At 41.0% G+C, this 18,994-nt stretch overlaps 1 protein-coding gene across 1 annotated transcript in view; it reads left to right on the plus strand.

Moving 5' to 3' along the window:
* Window positions 1-18,994, plus strand: part of LOC145396990 (putative glutamate receptor) — a 145,861-nt gene that overhangs the window by 75,036 nt on the left and 51,831 nt on the right. The window contains exons 5-6 of the mRNA XM_080270216.1: window positions 15,756-15,908; window positions 17,186-17,330. Of these exons, the coding sequence (XP_080126342.1) occupies window positions 15,756-15,908; window positions 17,186-17,330 (298 nt within the window). The remainder of the gene's footprint in view (window positions 1-15,755; window positions 15,909-17,185; window positions 17,331-18,994) is intronic.

The raw sequence follows: 18,994 nt of genomic DNA on the forward strand, positions 1-18,994 counted from the left end.
AAGATACAATTAGGTAAGTACAATTAGATAAGAACACACGGTTATTGATTGAGTGATAAGATATAGCAGGTGTTAGGTAGTCTTTATAGAAAATCGAATAATAATATTATTCGTTCACCATAACTTGGAGGAGATTTATGTCCTTTTACAGTATATTTTATTAGCTCATTGCAGAATTTGAATACACAGTATTACTGCTCTACATCTATTCTATAGTGCTGCTTTGTGACTTGTTGTAACTCAGTATATATGGTGGAGATATGGCAATTTTTGACCAAATAACAAAGGACAGAATATAGCGTTTTTGAATGTATTCACTGTACTTCAGATGAGAATTTATTTCAAATACCAATTTTTTGTCACTGATTTTACGTCCAAGCTTTTCATTGCTTCAATTCTGCCAATTTATCTCAACTATATTCCTTAACTCCCTGAATATGGTGAAATTTTATTATTTAATCTTGCTATATCCATTTTTTTTTAAATATTAGGCTACACCTTTTATTGTGAAGAGTTAGTGAAACCCTTAACTCCTTTAGTGGTTTTTAAATTCCATCTTAAACTGAATACAGTCTGTCTTATTTTAAATATAATCGTCCCCAAGAATGAACAAAGTGTACATCATCTGACTAGAGGTAAATTACCCCTCCTGATGTGCACATTCTCCCAACTGTAGTTCACCACGCCAGTTTTCTGTCAATTTCCACCCGGTTTCCCGCCTTACACTTCATACTTTTCAGATGTGCACACAAACGCTGATCTTAAGTTCTGAATCTGTGATGCCTGTGGGCAGGCTCCCCATAGACACCTCTTCTCAACAAGATGGAGTCAAAGGCTTTTCGTTTCATTAACTCTTCTCATCTTACTAGCTTCCTTGATCTTCTGTCTCTTCGCTGCACTGTTGCATTTTTATCTGTTTTCTATCAGTACTTCAATAGCCACTGCTCCTCTGAACTGCCTGCTTGTATCCCTCCACCACTACGACGGGCGCGTAGCACACGCTCATCCCTCTTCGGTCTAACTCTCTAATGCAGCACGTCAACTCTGGAACTGTCTCTGTGTTTCCTACTGCCTAAGATCTCCACTCAGTCTTTCAAACGCAGTGTCTTCAGGCATCTCAAAATGAACGGATCTCGAATTTCGCTCTCTGTTATCTTGTTTTTATTTTTTCTTGGAGGGAACAATATGCAGGCTCCTGGCCTTTGGTTCCTTCTTCCTTTCATAAAAAAACAAAGTCGAATTGTTTTCAACTTGTTACAATCCCCTTCTTTCCTAGCAGCCGTATTACTAAAACTGGGTGCCTCAAGGTGCCGGTAAGCCCCTGACTTACGATGGTCGGTCTCAAAACACTCTTTAGTTTACTGCATGCGTAGATCCTGCATTCAACTTTTTAAAATGCAAGCAGCAACGGAGTACAATGTCTGACTTTTATCACGTACTTCAGTGTTATAAAGAAGGTGGAGTTAGCTTTCCATTTATCGATCTCTGTGTTATAATAACTCCATTATTCCTGCCCGACTCATCCGTACCCTTTCATCTATTTCTTTAATCTTCACATCCATAAACAGATCAATGATTCATTGCATCATACCTCGTCCATGACACCTCAATCTTTACTCCGTTTATATTTCTTTATTTCCACTCGCACGTTACACTTAATTAAATCAAACCTGTAATTGGAGTTCCTCTCCCCGGCCATACATCTGTAACACTCGCCAAAAGGCGTCTCTGCTACTTTTGCAGTATGCCTTCTTTAGTTCTATACATAATAATCAGTGCAAACTCCTGATCCAGACATCCCTCCCACACTTTGACCTCCAACTTTTTCCAAATTGTCGACATCTGTGGTACTAGTAGTTGTTGTCCCATAGGCAGTCTGGCTGAACAGGCCCAAGTCCCTAGGGAAGGCCACAGCCGAGACCGGGCTTTCCCACCGAGCTCTCAAGGAGTGTATGTTGTGTTGTTGGTGCAGGTGATTGTGTGCAATGCAGTCTTCCATAATATGCTGAATAGTGTGGGTTGCTCTGTTGCATACTGGACAGGCATCAGTGACTGAGTCATTCAGCCTCTTCTGATAACAAAAGAGGGCTGGATGATACCCACATCTTAGCCTGGCCAGGTGGACCCTGTCCTCACGAGAGAGGCAGGATTCAGTAGGGTGGATATCAGGAGGCCGTGCATGCGGTTGTGTGTTGTCTTTGAGTGACTGAAAGTAGCAGCGAGTGATTTGAGCATGGATGTTTCTGGAAGCTGGTATGAAGCGGGCAAGGGGGGGAGAGATGACAGAATTTGTATATCATACCGTGTGCTGGGTGTTGGTTTGATGTTCCTTGGTGCGTGTGGATGTGCTGCCGTGTACTACAGTGAATGGTTTGGGTTTGTGGAGGCTCCAGCAAGAATTTGTGTGCCTCTCATGTCTACAGATGATCGTCGACTTTGAGGACTTTGGTTTCTTGACGCAGGTGGTCTGTAGGTGAAGTAGCTGTGCAGCCTGTGATTATTTTTAGGGCCTTGTTCCTTATGGTCTGCAGGGTGTTGCAATGTGTTTCAGTGAGGTTAGAAGTCCAAGCAGGGCTTGCATAGCCGACCAGTGAATGTATATATTGTTTTCATGCTTTGATAGTTTCTTTCCTACGTCCGAATGTTGTATGGGCAAGTGACCTTAGGGCTTTGAGTCTTGGTGTTAAATTATTAATTAATGTTTGTGATGTGTTGTTTAAATGACAATGATGTATGTTACACCAAGGATTTGTGTGTGTGTGTGTGTGTGTGTGTGTGTGTGTGTGTGTGTGTGTGTGTGTGTGTGTGTGTGTGTGTGTGTGGTAGGGGAGTGTTGTTTATGGTGAAGTGTGGAACGTGACTATGCTTTGACGTCCAATTTGTGAGAAGAGTCACTGTAGATTTGGCTGGGGCTGTTGTGAGTCTGTTTGTGGTGAACCATTCGTACAGTGTGTTGAGGTAAGGTTGGAGGATGTGTGCTCTGTGTTTGCATTTTAGTGCGTACAGGCACAGTCTGATGCGCATTTCCCTGAACACTCCGGGAGAAGCTTGATGGAAAAACACAGTCAGAGTGGCAAGCCTGTTGCAGCAGAAGCTCATGAATGAAGCAAACACGTGACCGATAGATGGCCGGCTAATACACGAAGCTTTGTATCCGTCATATTTACACTTGCAGCTAAGAGTGCAAGTTGTGTATATGGATGGGATGAGAAGACATCAAAATTATTGGTTGTCTTATAATAACAGGAAACTAGGAAAAAATGTTTAGATGTCTGAATCATCATATATTGTCCATCATGCAACGTGCCGTCTTGTTGAGAATATAAGATAAAAAGGATATAAAAATTATGTAACACTTTGCACAGTGATCTACCCACCATCTTAAAATAGTGTAATCACAAGTTTTATTTCATTACTTTTATATCTTCATACACATCCAATACTTACAGACCTATACACATAGACCGCATGCCGCTGGCCTACTGCATATGTATGCAGCCTGGTGAAGTCAGTGGGTGGGCAGCCGTGGCCATCCTGGTGTGCCGATAGCTGGCACTTTCACTACTCACGGTAGATATATGTGGTGCTCAATAAATAATTCTCTGTAGTCGTTATTTATCGATTTCATTTAATATTTATGCATCATCAGGGACCTATAAGCATCATGATAATATTTATGAACAATGAAATGCGAAAGGCGAGAGGAAGGAGTAGTTGCAAGGAGAGTGGAAAGGTTACAAGAGGATGAGAAAAAGGCAGAGTATAAGAAAGAAGTGGAGGAACGATTGGGCAAATATGAATTGGAGCAGATGGGGGACCTGGAAAGTGTGTGCAGGATATTTGCAGAAGAAATATGTGCAGCATGTGATGTGGTGTGTGGAAGGAAGAGAAGACACAGGGGGGTGCAAGGAACGGCATGGTGGACTGAAGAGGTGAGACAGGCTGTGGCACAAAAGAAGAAAGCATACAATGAATGGATGAGAAATAGGGGCGTGGAAGAAGTTGAGAGGCGGAAGAGAGTTATATGTAGAAAGAAAGAGAGAGGCCAAAAGATTAGTAAGAGAGAGTAAGAAGAGAGTGGATGAGGAATTTGGAAGGAATTTGAGTGTTAAGTGGAGGGACTATAAGAAAATGTTCTGGAAAGAGGTGAAGAGAGTAAGACAGGGTGGAAGTGAGGTTAGCAGAGGAGTGAAAGATAAAAATGGTAGATTACTAGTGGAGAAGGGAGAAAAAGTGAGCAGATGGAGAGAACACTTTAAGGAATTGTTGAACATACAGGATGGAAGTAATGCGAGTACAAGTGGCTGGGGAATGGCTGGGAGAAGGAATGAGGTGAGAAGACAGGAAGAAATCAGTAGGATAGAAGTTATGGAAGCAATGAAGAAATTTAAATTGGGGAATGCCCCAGGAATTGATGGAGTGTGTGATGAAATGCTGAAGCATGGGGAAGAGATTGTAGTAGAATGGATGTGGAAGATGTGTAGATTGGCCTGGGAGGAATGTAGAGTCCCGGAGGATTGGAAGTCAGGTATAATTATTCCCTTGTACAAAGGGAAAGGAGAAGAAGAAGTGTGTGGTAATCATAGGGGCATTTGTCTTCCTAGTATAACAGGAAAAGTGAATGGTAGGATACTTATTGACAGAGTTACAGAAAGAACAGAGGAATTAGTTGGAGAAGAACAGGGAGGCTTTAGGAAGGGAAGAGGTTGTGTAGATCAGATATTCATTCTTAGATCTTTAGTGGAAAAGTTTCTAGAGAAGGGAAACAAGTTGTATGCGGCTTTCATGGATTTGGAGAAAGCATATGACAGGGTGGATTGACGAGGATTGTGGAAAGCATTAAGAATACATGGAGTAGATGGGAAGTTGTTGAATGCTGTGAAGAGTATGTATGATGGTGCTAAGGCTGCAGTGCGTGTGAATGGTGAACTGAGTGAATTTTCTCTTTGAAAGTTGGGTTGAAACAGGGATGTGTCATGTCTCCATGGTTGTTCAATCTGTACACGGATGGGGTAATAAAAGAGGTACAAGGTAGGGTAATGGATGTTGGAGTGGCCCTGGTAAGAGAGGATAGTGTTTGGAAACTCCCTGTACTGTTGTTTGCAGATGATACTGTGTTGTTGAATGAAGACGAAGGAGAGCTGCAAGGCTTGGTGGATGAGTCTGGGAGAGTGTGTAAGAAACGGAATCTAAAGGTGAATATAGGGAAGAGTAAAGTGATGGTCTTTGAGAGAGGTGAAGTCAGTGAATGTACAGCGAGGTTGGATGGTGAGGAATTGGAAAATGTGAGTACGTTTAAGTACTTGGGTAGTGTGATGAGTAAGGATGGAGGTTTGGAGGGTGAAGTGCTTGAAAGGGTACAGCAGGGAAGAAAGGTTCCTGGTTCTTTGAAAGCAGTGATAAGAAAAAGGGAAGTGAGCATGGAAGTGAAAAAGTTACTACATGACAGTATTGTGATACCAACTCTAACGTATGGAAGTGAAGCTTGGACATTGTTGGAAGGACACAAGTCAAGAGTGAGAGCAGTGGCAATGAGTTATTTAAGAGGAGCCTGTGGAGTCACATGGAGAGACAGGCTGACGAATGAGGATATAAAGGAGCATTGTGGTGTGGATGTGGATGTGATAGGAAGCGTTATGAGGAACACACTGAGGTGGTTTGGCCATGTGGAGAGGATGGAGGGTGAAAGACTGACAAAGAGAGTGTATGTGAGTAAGGTGGAGGGGGGAAGAGGGAGAGGGAGGCCGAGGATGAGATGGAGGGATGGGGTGGAGAGGTATATGAGAGAGGGGTGTGTGAGTTGGGAGCATGGCAGTGAAATGGCAGGGGACAGGGAGACGTGGAGGCGTTTTGTTTGTGGCCACCCCATACGGGATTGAAGCGTCTGGCAATAGATAGATAAATAGATAGAAATGCGAAATATCAATATCTATGTGTTGTAAATATGAATATAAACATAATAACCGAGTGAGCATCAACAATTTTTTCATGCATATTCATCAATTTTGAGGAGTAGACTGTAGCACCAGCCGAGCAGGGCCGTACTCCCGAGGTCGATGGAAAGCTGATAGTAGGGGGTGCTGGAGCTTCCGTTCAGCCCTCAGGACTAGTTCCTGACCATCCCCCTTTGCTGAACTTTTTCAGTGTCTCAGTTACACAGAGAGTAGGCCAGCATGCTCTCCAACACAAATTTCTCTAACTATCTACACCAAACTACATGCACAGTACACACTACACATCTTTCTCCAAAATTAAAAAAAAAAAAAAAAAAAATCATGGTGTTTCATCACCCAGCCTCGAAGTCCCCGGTAGGGGGGGGGACCATAATTGCCCCCACCTCCCGCCCCTCTCCCACTGATGACTCGAGGTGCCTGGAACCACTGTCTGACTCTCTTCTTCTTCATTTCTGCAACATTCGTGGCCTTTCCTCTTTTGCTCTGTTGAGCACCACCTCTCCTCCTCTAAACCTCACCTTCTTTTTCTAACTGAGACTCAGCTGTCTGAGGCAACTGACAGTAAACCCTTTTCTGTATCCTCCTACTTTCTCTATACTCATTTCAAAGCAAAGGTGGCTGTTGTGTATATATACGCAATGAATTATCTTGCTGTCGTGTTCCTGAACTCGATTCTTCTGAAATCTCTACACTCTGGCTTCGGCTTTCCTGTCATTCTCTGACTAAATATATCTGTGCTGTTTACTTATACCCTAATTCTACTGACTATCAAAAATTATTTGATTATCCTAGTTCTACGATGGAACACATTCTATCCATTTTTCCTTTCCCTGAAATCTCCATTCTAGGAGATTTCAATGTTCACCACCACCTTTGGCTCTCCTCTCCTTTCACTGATCCACTGGTGAACAAGCCTACATCTTTTCTATCCTTAATGACCTAGAGCAGCTTGTACAGCACCCTACCCGTATCCCAAACTGCCTTGGAGAGAGATCCAACATACTTGACCTCTTCCTTACAACTAATCCTTCTACTTACACTGTTAATCTTTTCTCTCCTTTGGGCTCCTCCAATCACAACCTTATCACCTTAACCTGTCCTATCACTCCGGTACTGCCTGTGGACCCTCCAGGGAAACGTTGTCTGTGGCATTTTGGAGCCGCAGATTGTGAGACCCTCAGGCAGTACTTCACTGATTTTCCCTGGAATGATTATTGCTTCCATGGCCAGGAGCCATCTGAGTGTGCCTTGCGCATTACGGAGGTTATTCTCTTGGGCATGGAAGCATAGACTCCTTTCTCATATCCTTTGACTAAGGCAAGAAAGCCTTGGTTTGATCACTCTTGTTCTAATGCTGTCCACAACAAGGAGAGGGCCTACAAAAGGTACCGGAGCCAACCCACACCTGAATCACATCATCATTACGTTTCTGCCCGGAATCGTGCTAAGTCTGTTCTTTGCTCTGCTAAAAATAATTTCATCTGTACTAAATGTTCTCAACTTTTCAACTCGAATTCTTTCTGCTCCTTCTGGCACCTTGCCAAAAACCTTTCTAACAACTTTACCTCATCATCCTTCCCTCCTCTTTTCTACTCTGATGGTTCTGTAGCTATTTCTTCTACTGATAAAGCAGATCTCTTTGCACAGACTTTCTCCTCCAATTCCACCTTAGACGATTCCGGTGCTGTTCCTCCATCACTTCCCTCCTCTGACTTCCTCATGGCTGGCATTAAAATTTCTTCAGCTGATGTATTTTCTGCCATCACTGGCCCCAATACTACCAAGGCATATGGGCCTGCTGGACTCCCTCCTGTTGTTCTCAAGAACTGTGCTTCTGTGCTTACTCCCTGCCTAGGCAAACTCTTTCGCTTTGTCTGTCAACTTGTACCTTTCCTTCTTGCTGGAAGTTTGCTCTCATTCAGTGAGTCCCAAAGAAGAGTGACCACTCCCAACCCTCCAACTATCGTCCAATTGCTTTAACGTCCTTCATTTCAAAAGTTTTCGAGTCAATTCAGAATAGAAAAATTTTAAGGCATGTTTCCTATCACGACCTTCTTTCTGATCGTCAGTACGGGTTCCATCAGGGACGCTCCACTGGCGATCTTCTCACCTACCTTTCAGACTCCTGGTCATCCTCCTTTCGGGACTTTGGCGAAAGCTTTGCCATTGCACTTGACATCTCAAAAGCTTTCGATTGAGTCTGACATAAATCTTTAATTTCCAAACTCCCCTCTTGCGGTTTCTATCCTTCTATCTGTGCCTTCATCTATAGCTTCCTTTCTGGTCGTTCTATAGCCGCTGTTGTAGACGGCCATCGTTCTTCTCCTAGATCTATCAACAATGGCGTTCCTCAGGGCTCTGTCCTATCACCAGCTCCCTTCCTTTTATTCATCAGTGACCTTCTAAGCTGTACATCTAACCCTATCCACTCATATGCTGATGACTCCACCCTTTACCTTTCCATTCGGTTCCCGCAACGCCCATCTCAGCAGTTACTTCAACAAACAAGGGATGAGGCTATGGCACACCTAATGTCAGACTTGGCTCGTGTCTCTTACTGGGATAAAAATAATCTTGTGGTTTTTAATGCACCCAAGACTCAGTTCTTACACCTATCAATCCGACAAAATCTTACACAGATATACCCACTAATGTTTAATAATATTCAGATTAATCTTGCATCATCCTTGAACATGCTTGGGGTTTCATTTACTCGTGACTTATCTTAGGAAGATCATATTACATCTCTTATATAATCTGCTTCCAAGAGATTAGGTGTGCTAAGCCGACTCCATTCCTTCGTTACCTCTGCATAATTGTTGACTCTATACAGGGGTTGTATCCGCCCCTGTGTGGAGCACAACTCTCATGTGTGGAGAGGTTACCCACATGCAGCTCTTCTCAATAGGGTGGAGTCAAAGGCTTTTCGTCTCATTATCTCTCCTCTTTTTACTGACTCCCTTTAACCCCTGTCTCTTCGCTGCACAGTTGCATCTTTATCTCTTTTCTATCGCTACTACAATGGTCACTGCTCCTCTGAACTGTCTGCTTGCATTCCTCCACCTCTACAACGGGCGTGTAGCACCCGTCTAGCAGCAAACTCTCATCCCTTTTGTGTCCAACTCTCTAATGCAAGAGTTAACCGTTACTCCCAGTCCTTCATTTATGCAACAGGTCAACTCTGGAACTGTCTTCCTCTGTCTGTATTTCCTGCATCCTATGATCTCCAGTCTTTCAAACGCAGTGTGTCCAGGCATCTCGAAATGATCGGATCTTGAATTTGGCTTTCTCTCGTATTTTGTTTTTCTCTTGGAAGGAACAGTTATTGCGGGCTCGTGGCCTTTGGTTCCTTCTTCTTCACATAAAAAAAGAAATGTGAAAGATTAACTTTTAAAGCGTATCAGAGTTTTCATTATCGGATTTTATTTACTTTGCATCCAACTCTGGGCATAGGCTGAACAACCTGTTCTGTGGCCCAGTACCTCTCCTCCTTACACCTCCACATGTTACCATTTCGGCGCTAACACCCGCTGCCCATACTTAATACATGCTAGGCTGTCTCACAGAACTGATGTCTTGATGCTAGCAGGGGTGCTTTGACGACATATCGGGGGGACTTCGGAAAGTTATTAAAGTGTATTTTAATGAAAACTTAGATCCTCTAAACTGTCACCTGCCCCACCCAGGATTCGATCCCGGGTCCCCTGGAACCGTAGACCACCTCTCTGTGCTTTTACTGCATACCGCCGAGATTTCAAGTGGGAAGTGGAACGCCTGATTTGTGATGCCAAGCAAGAAGTTCATAGCTGTTTGAAGCTGTCTCTCTGGCCATCAGCAACTGAGAAATTTAACTTCAGTGGTAATGAAAGATACCTGAAGGTGTACACTTTAACAAGAAAAAGCAATGCAGCTATTAGTTCTTAAACAGAAAAGCTATTGGTTTCTAAATAGAATCAACTTTGTAAGTTTTTTTTTTTTTTTTTTTTTTGTACAACAGGGCCTGTTATTCTGGTATTCTGTTGTTTGGGAAGGTCATGCAAACGAATTGTACAATAGGCAAACACTAATGCCTTTACAAGGGAAAACGTGTGATTAGCATCAGGTTCGGTCCAACATATGAGCATTAAGTGTACACTTTCAGTACGACATAGGCAGCAACTGAGGGAAATCTCGATACGCGATACAATTTCTCGCCGTGTCTTTGTAGCATTCACTGGAAGACTTTGTCAGCAGTTTTACGTACAGTCGCCAAACTTTCCACCTGGGCCACCTAGCAGCGAGAGGGGGGTAACGGGTGCTGGCAACAATGAATCTGTTTGTTCGTGTGTACATGCTCGACGAAAGTTCGGATCATCAACTCTCTTCGTCCGACTGACCTTCCGTCAGAGTCAGAGTTCATCCCATAGATGGAAGGGTACGGAGTTGGGTGGGGATAAAAATGTCTCAGGTGTAAGGCGGCTCTCCCATCGGCTCAGCCATTTGCATGAAACTGGTGGCATGGAAAACTGTTCTGTGCCACAGGTCGCGTTGACCAACGTCAAATAAATATGACTATACTAATTTTATGATAAGGTAATATATATATATATATATATATATATATATATATATATATATATATATATATATATATATAATCCAATGATATAAATATATATTATTTTATATAATAGGATAAAATATTTTATACTATACTTACTTGGCCTTGGTCCGTGAAACCTGAGGCACGCAACAATTCCACGCGACCTGTTTCCTGCAACTGGTCAAGCCGATGGGAGGGCTGTGTAAGGGGGGAGGCTTGGCATGTAGTGAAGGCCAGGGCAGGCGCCGGACGGAGGGAGGCGGGGGTTACGTTATTCATACTGTCAGTGATAATAATTGCCGAACTAGTTTTTGAGATCCATTAGCATTCTATTAAATATTTGCATTCTTAACAATACTAAACATTATAGTTTCTATTTTATTTTTACATTGTTACCATAACATATTAATGCACCAAATACTGGAATCGCCCCAAGTCTCTCTCTCTCTCTCTCTCTCTCTCCAGTTACAAGTAAGATTACCTACCATATTCACATCATGAATGAACCTGACCAGTAAACATTAGGATGATGTTCAGACACTGTTAACGGTTGCTTATTTCCTCATTGGTAATACGTCAGGTAGGTGTTTTTATGTGTTCTGTGGTGCACCACGAAGAGGTATGTTAAAATACTGTCACCTCAACAGGCAAAGAGTTTATGCATACTGTTGTCGAATGTGGCTATTATATCAGCTATGATAATGACTTACTGTATCATATTTCATATGACTATGGTCATAACAGCACACCTGTATAGTTCATTCATCTAACGAATGACTGAATTACACATTACAAGGAAAATTGATTGTGAGCGGTGCCTCTTCTGTGTGAGGTCACACATTTACACTCTCATCGATTATTCACCGAACAACATAATCTCACATTATAACAAGATGAAGACACCACCTCTCCATAACAGTATGCAAAAGCTTCAGTCATTTTAAGCACAACTGCTAATGATTCATGAATTCTTGGGACATTTATATAACCATTGCCTGTTATATTACGTATGTGATTGGTAAATGCAACATAACGAACATGAAATTATCATTACAGGCTGGAAAATATATATATATATATATATATATATATATATATATATATATATATATATATATATATATATATATATATATATATATATATATATATATATATATATATATATATATATTTTCCCCACGAAGCTAGACTCGAGGCAGTACTCTGTCTCAACGAACGAGTTTCAACCTCCGACATCTACTGTACAGTTCCTATCTCTCCTACTTAGTAATTACTACCCGCCCAGTGAGTAATCCTGTAACAATTAATGACCTAACTTATCTAACCATGTCTCGGATCAAAAATGGCATTTCAATAGGTTTAATCGAGACCGGTCCAGGACTGGCGAAATGCAAAACGAATAGTTAGACACCGGTATCAATTTTTCTACCGTAAGGGCTGGTCACACGAAGGTTCTTCCTCTCAATATTCAGTAGACAATTTTTAGCCATGGGTTTATCATGTAATAGAGAAAAAAAAAATACGTTTATGAATATGTAACAAATGTTAAGATGCGGTCTTTTAGGTTATTTTACTTATTGTTTCAATACTCGCATTATCCAATACTTTCAAGAAGTTCCTTTGAAATTCTGTTGGCTAAAAATTGCCTACTGAAAATTGGGATGAACTCTGACGGAGGTTCACTACGGACGAAGAAAGCTGATGATCCGAATTTGGTCGAACATGTACACACGAACAAACACAAGCACTGTTGCCAGCACCCGTTGACAACCTCTCGCTGATAGGTGGCCCAGGTGGAAAGTTTGGCGACTGTACGTTCACAACACTGTCAGATGATTTGGTTAGACCACCCATGTAGGACCATTTTTGAACCAGTTCACGGGGACAAGATATATGATCAGTTAGTCACTATACAGTCATATTTTCCACATAATCATAATATGTGATTTCTAAATGAAGAGAGGTGGTGTCAGAGCAAAACGTTATTGTAGCCGAATCATCTGTGCGCTTTCTGTTCTCTCCGTGGATTAAATAAATAGGTCATAAATTATACTCTCTCACAATCTACATAATGAAGACCCATAGAATATTTCAAGAGCAAATTTCTATCATCAAGATTCATTACTTACCTAAACCTGAGGATGAATTACTCTGCTGTTTCGTCGGAACAACACTGCCTTTGGAACGTCCGCGACTGACGCACAGCTGTCCCGCATCCAAAGTTTTCTTATGCCTTACTTTCAGCAAAGTAAATATTGATATTCTTTTCTTTTTCTTGTTTAGCCTCATCCCTATGCTTTTAGTGAAGTGATGATGTAAAGTAAAGAGTATCGAAAGGATAATGATGGCAGAACATTATATACTGACCACTCCGTTCGAAAAAAAAAGCATGGTCACATGCTCGAGTAATTTGCTTATATTCTGATTTACGACACATAAATACTGATATTGTGCATTTTTTCTTCGTAGTTTTCATGCGGAGCCTTACAGCTACTTGATTAATTATAAACGGCAAGGTAAGTGGAAAAATTAACCACGCTGACAACTAAAATAATGACCACTGCGTATACTTACGTGTAGACGTTTGTTTACGTGCGTCCGGCATACCAAGATGGCCTCTAGCCCGCTTCCGGTAACGTCACAGGAGTCTTGGTGCGCGGTCTATGTGTACAGGTCTGTGCCTACACTCTTCAGCGTGCCAGTATCGTGCACGGGCTCACACATTCTTCTTTCTTTCAGTTCTCTCATACCCTTGCTGCAGAAAAAAAAAAAAAATAATAATAATAATGTTCTCTTCATCCTCTGGTCTCATTACAAATTAAGCAAAACACATAATGGTAATAATTCACGTGTCACGTCACATCCTATTGGCTGCTCTAGTGGGTGTTCATTTATCACCTCCCGCCTACTCAAACTACTGTAGACGTCGCCGTCGCTACCACCACCCCTCCCCCCACCTCTCTCTCTCTCCACACACACACACACACACACACACACACACACACACACACACACTCAGAGTAAAGGGCTATTTTTCTTTTAATTCCCCAAGTCTACGACTGTCACTTGTCCATCGGTTATAGCCACTGTTTACCAATTATATTTCCTTCAAATTATTTCAATCCGTATATTTCGTGTTAAATCTATTCATTAAGCGGATATTTTTACGTGGCCATTGCAGTGAATACTTAATCTTACCCATTGTTATAATCTGTAGGGGTATTAAAGTGAAACTCTTTTATTCCCTCATTAACACAGAAAATTTATAGAAACCAATAAAATGATGAGTTACTACATTTACTAATGAAATTCGTTCTTATTCTTCCATGTTCAGTGGGGCGTTAGGGTTGTTCATTATGTATATTATGTCTACTCTGAAAGTGACGTTTCTGCATATAAAATCTTATTACCGATTGGAATATTTTAATGAGGGAATAAATGAGTTTCACTCTAATACACTTATTAATTATAACTATGGGTCTGATTAAGTATTCACTGCAAGGATGTAACAAGAATTATACGGACTGAAATAATATGAAGGAAACATAATTCGTAACCAGTGGCTATTACCGACGGACAAGTGACAGTCGTGGACTTGGGGAACTAAAGAAAAATAACCCTTTACTTGGAGGGAGAGAGAGAGAGAGAGAGAGAGAGAGAGAGAGAGAGAGAGACGTGGTGGTGGCTACTGCGAAGTCTCGTTTGAGTAGGCGGGAGGGGATAAATGAACACCCAATAGAGCAGCCAACAAAGACGTGAGACGGGACACGTGGATTATTGACATCATGTTTTGCTATAGTTTTTAGTGAGACCAGAGGATGAGGGGAACGCTTTTTTTTTTTTTTTCCCTGCAGCATGGATAGGAGAGGACACAACGAATGAAGAATGTGTGAGCCCGTGTTCGAAACTGGCACGCTTAAGAGTGGAGGTTGCGTATGAAGATACAACAGCAATAGGTGGGGACGCTCACTATCCACTCAATGTACTACTTCTCGGGTGTCTTCCGTTTCCTCTCCTCCATCCTTCTTTCCTTCCATCCTCTTCTGTCATTCTTTCCTTCATTCTTTCCTCGTCCTTCTGGTTACGGGTGACTTTACACTCCCTCTTCTGTCTTTCTTTCCTTCATTCTTTCCTCTTCCTCCTGCCTGTGGGTGACTCTACACTGAGTGACAAACCAAACGGTTTCCTGTACACCAGGAAACCATTTACTACGCTGGGTGGTAAACATATAACCAGATTTTGGCGCCAGGTGGTTTAGTGGGTAATTACGGAGCTCCAATCGGATTGAGCCGGTGAAGGATTATATCCAAGGGATGGTTGGGGTGTACTGTTCACGTAATGCCACTCAGGGATGAGTGAGGCTGGTTACTCTCATCTTAAAGATGAGAACCAAATTGCCTAGCCCAGAGCTCCTACGCTCCTCATGGGACAATGTAGGATTGGATGATGAATGAATGAATGAAATAAAACGTGATCACACTATTTTAAAACGGTGGGTAGATCATTGTGCGAAGAATTAATTACGTAATAATTTTTATCTTTTCTTACATTCTCAACAAGACGTCACGTTTCATTATGGACGACGTATTATGGTTCTGACACCAAAACATTTTCTCCCAGTTTCCTATTTTTATAAGACAACCAATATTTTGAATGTCTTCTCATCACATCCATACACACAGCTTGCACTTTTTGTTTCAAGTGTAAATATGACTGGTACAAAGCTTCGTGTGAGTCGGCCAGTCATCAGTCACGTGTTCGCTCCATTCTTGAGCTTCTGTTGCGACACACACGCCAACCTGATCGTGTTTTGCCACCGAGCATGTCTCTCAGAGCGTTCTGGGAACCGCGCATCAGACTGTACATTACATGTCGACATCCGTATAATATTGCACTAGTGTTTGAAACGTTCATCACTCTTGGTAAAATAGTGATAATGCTCTGGTCAGTGTGAGATTGCGTGCCATGGTTCAAATCTAAGAGTGGCTGAAGTTTTCTGCCATGTAAAACTCAGCCACGGGCATAAGGTAGGTTGATCCTCTGCAGTTTAAATAGTCTGGAACTGTGGTAGCCTAGCCTTGGCTCTCCTCTCAATAGCCATGGTCCTTTGAGGTTTCAAAGGGATAATATATACACTTAAATGAGGATGTTTGCTGAAGTACATAGTTTAAGCATCACATAATTCATTATTGTAATATCTTACCATACATACACAGAGTGAGTCATATGGTGAGTGGCGTGTGTACATGAACCAGCTTTACGCCAGCCAACGGGTGGCATTTGTGTCTACGTGGCGTAGCTCACACTTCACACGCAAACCAGACCTCTTCCCAGACAAGATCTCAAACCTACACGGTTTCCAACTCAATGTAATTATTTATTGAATTTTGAGACACTGAAACCTACCTAAGTTGAACAGCCCAGAAAATGACTGCAGACCTAACGTGAATAGCCCAGAAAATTATTCCAGCTGAACAGTAAAACAACGAAGTCATGTAATTGAAGGCAGCCAAACTATTACGGCCTCACAAGGAAAGATTTCGTCTGGTAGCCACAGTCATGGCTACTGCTCAGTCACTTCAGTATTATTAGTACTGTTTTTAATATAATCATTAATAATAAGATTAATAATAATAACAATAATAATAATAATAATGATAACAATAATAATAATAATAATAATTATTATTATTATTAGTATTAGTATTAGTATTAGTATTATTATTACTGTTGTCAATATTACTTTCGTCATTGGAGGTGGAGAAGGTCATGTATTCACCTTTGTTGTCTGTTTCCTTGTTTGTCCTCAAGATATCGCAAAAAGTTAGAATATTTTCTGTATGTGGGTTATGGGCCAAGGAAGAGTTGATAACATTTTGGTGATCTGAGTTGTCTGGTACAGGCGCTGGAAAAGGTATGCTACCTTGTTATTGTCATTATTATTTGATGATGATGATAATAATAATAATAATAATAATAATAATAATAATAATAATAATATTATTATTATTATTATTATTATTATTATTATTATTATTACATTAAAATAAACATTTGCAATATAAAATAATGGACTGTATTGCACGACCGTATTGTATAATTTTTGTTTTCTAAATAAGTCTCGTATACACCAAGATACAAAGTCGCGCAACATTGTCTCTGGACTGTCTCGCATCTGTCTCAGAAAAATCTACATTTGTTTCGCAACAGTCGCTAGACACTGTCCCTGGGTCACATACACACCAAGATACTTTATCCAGCAAAAGTCGGGCGACAGTGTCACTAGACTGTTGCGCGACTGTCTCAGGAAAATCTGTATCTGTCGCTGGACAGTCACACTACAGTCCAGAGACAAGATTTCGGCTGTATCTTGTCTCCCATTTTACAGTAGCTGTTCACAGATTAGACAAGAGTGCTAGAAGGGAATGATTAACCAAGTATTTACAATAAAAAAATACTTTACTGAGAAATACAAGAGTCACTTATGAATATTTAATTCTTACTTCACTTACACAAAAATGCATAGGTGTGTAATACAATCTGGAAAAGACTATAAAATGAGTCGTGAGGTACTGAACCAGTTATATACTCAATAGGCAATATGCGAATATGTTCCCTGCTTTTTTCTTTTTTTTTCTGAGGTCAGGTGGGTACGATTGAGTTCCCACCAGCAGTCATATATCGTTATGGACCTGAGAGGCAGCGACACGTGTATGGCAGAGACGTGGGTGTGCTTCGAGCCCTAGCCAAGACAATGAACTTTACCATCAACTTTGTGGAACCCCCCACTGGTAAGAAGGAAAAGCTTTGTTTCATGTCTATCGACCTCATGACCGTCATGAAGGCAGTCGATCATTTTCTGCCGTCTTCATATTTCCGTAGAATAAGACCCACAATGGTCCATTCACATAAAACTTCCTAGTTATTCTGTTTGGTGGTAAGAGTTACGGGGAAATTAACAGAATTCACAAGTCAGGTCTGCTCAGGAAATGAGGTAGGGTTATTCCAGATGCGAGCTGGATGTGTTAACTACTGCACCACCTACTTCCACCCAGCCAGTTAAGTATTTATCGGGTTGGACCGATAAGCAGTTTTGCCGATTACCAGTTAATCGGTAGTCAATAATCGTGGCCGATTATTAAGAAATTTTAAATGTGAGTAATCTTCATGAAATTATTGGTAGGAGAGAGTTAAAGATACCACCGTAATGTTATTTTCGACTTTGGTTACTGCCCAACTGCCATCTCCTGTATGGCGAGCAAATAGTTTTAGTCATTTGGCACTTCTGTAGTCGTTTTGCTTTGTTGCAACATCTCGTTCTTGTGCGTCCTACTGTAGTTATAATTTGTTAGAAATTGCCATTTTTCTTGTTCTTGTCGTGATCCTAGATGCTACTAGAAATGCTAGTATACAGAAAATGTATCGATCTTTATGCAGAAGTATAACAAGATGAAAACAAATGATTCGTTTATTTTCACTATCTGTCTATCTGTTCCGTAATATGGGAAATGGTAAAAAATAAAGAGAAAGAGCACCTAAAACTATTATAGATAATGTAAGGTATATAATATACATTTGTATAAGAACTTGCTTGAAATACCGTAAATGCTATGGAGAGGGTATCTGAGTTTGGTAACAACATCATACACACATACTGACATTAATACGTTACGCAGGTTAATATAAGTGACAGATATAAATTTCTTCAGCAAATGGGCCCCGATTAATTGGTCAAAAAGCCAATTACCGATTAATCGCCAAAGTGGACGATTTGGCCGATTACCAATTACCTGCCTATTAATCGGCCCAAACCTAATTATTTAACATCCAAAAAGGTATAAGTCAACCCGAAACTGTCGCACCCTCTCCTAGCACAAAGATGACTACAATAATGGCGGGAACTATCAACCTATAAGCGTATCTACTTTTTGTCCTGTATCACAGTTATCTCTTTGATTTTTTAACTGTCCTATTATTAGATTTATTCATTAGTGTCAAATGGATTTGATTTCTGAAAATATATGAAACGTTCACCTCCGAGTCATGATTAACTTTCATCATCGACACAACTTATTATTCTTCTCCAGATAACCCCAGACGGCTATATTCAAATAATGGGGAGTAGACGGAACCTGGAAGCATCAGTATAGTCACCTCTCATAGTCTGGACAACTCTAGTATTTCATTCCAGCTGATGCCATACGATTTTATTAAGCAGATAATGAGACAGAATCCAGCCTTTTAATGTAGAAAAACCGTTTTAAAGCTTGGGTCACTGGTATTCTGACTGCTTTAGTTTATGTATGTGGTTATTATGTACAGCATTACAAGTACCCGCCAGGTAATGCAACGATATTATTAACTTTGCACAAAAACCTTCAGACGAATGCTGTATTTTCTCATCCTGAGAGGCGTTCGAGTTAAATGTGTGTATCTACACTACGCAGTTTACACA

Source organism: Coenobita brevimanus, chromosome 40 (assembly GCF_032717465.1).
Source record: "Coenobita brevimanus isolate Jiangsu-jjx chromosome 40, ASM3271746v2, whole genome shotgun sequence".
Lineage (NCBI taxonomy): Eukaryota > Metazoa > Arthropoda > Malacostraca > Decapoda > Coenobitidae > Coenobita > Coenobita brevimanus.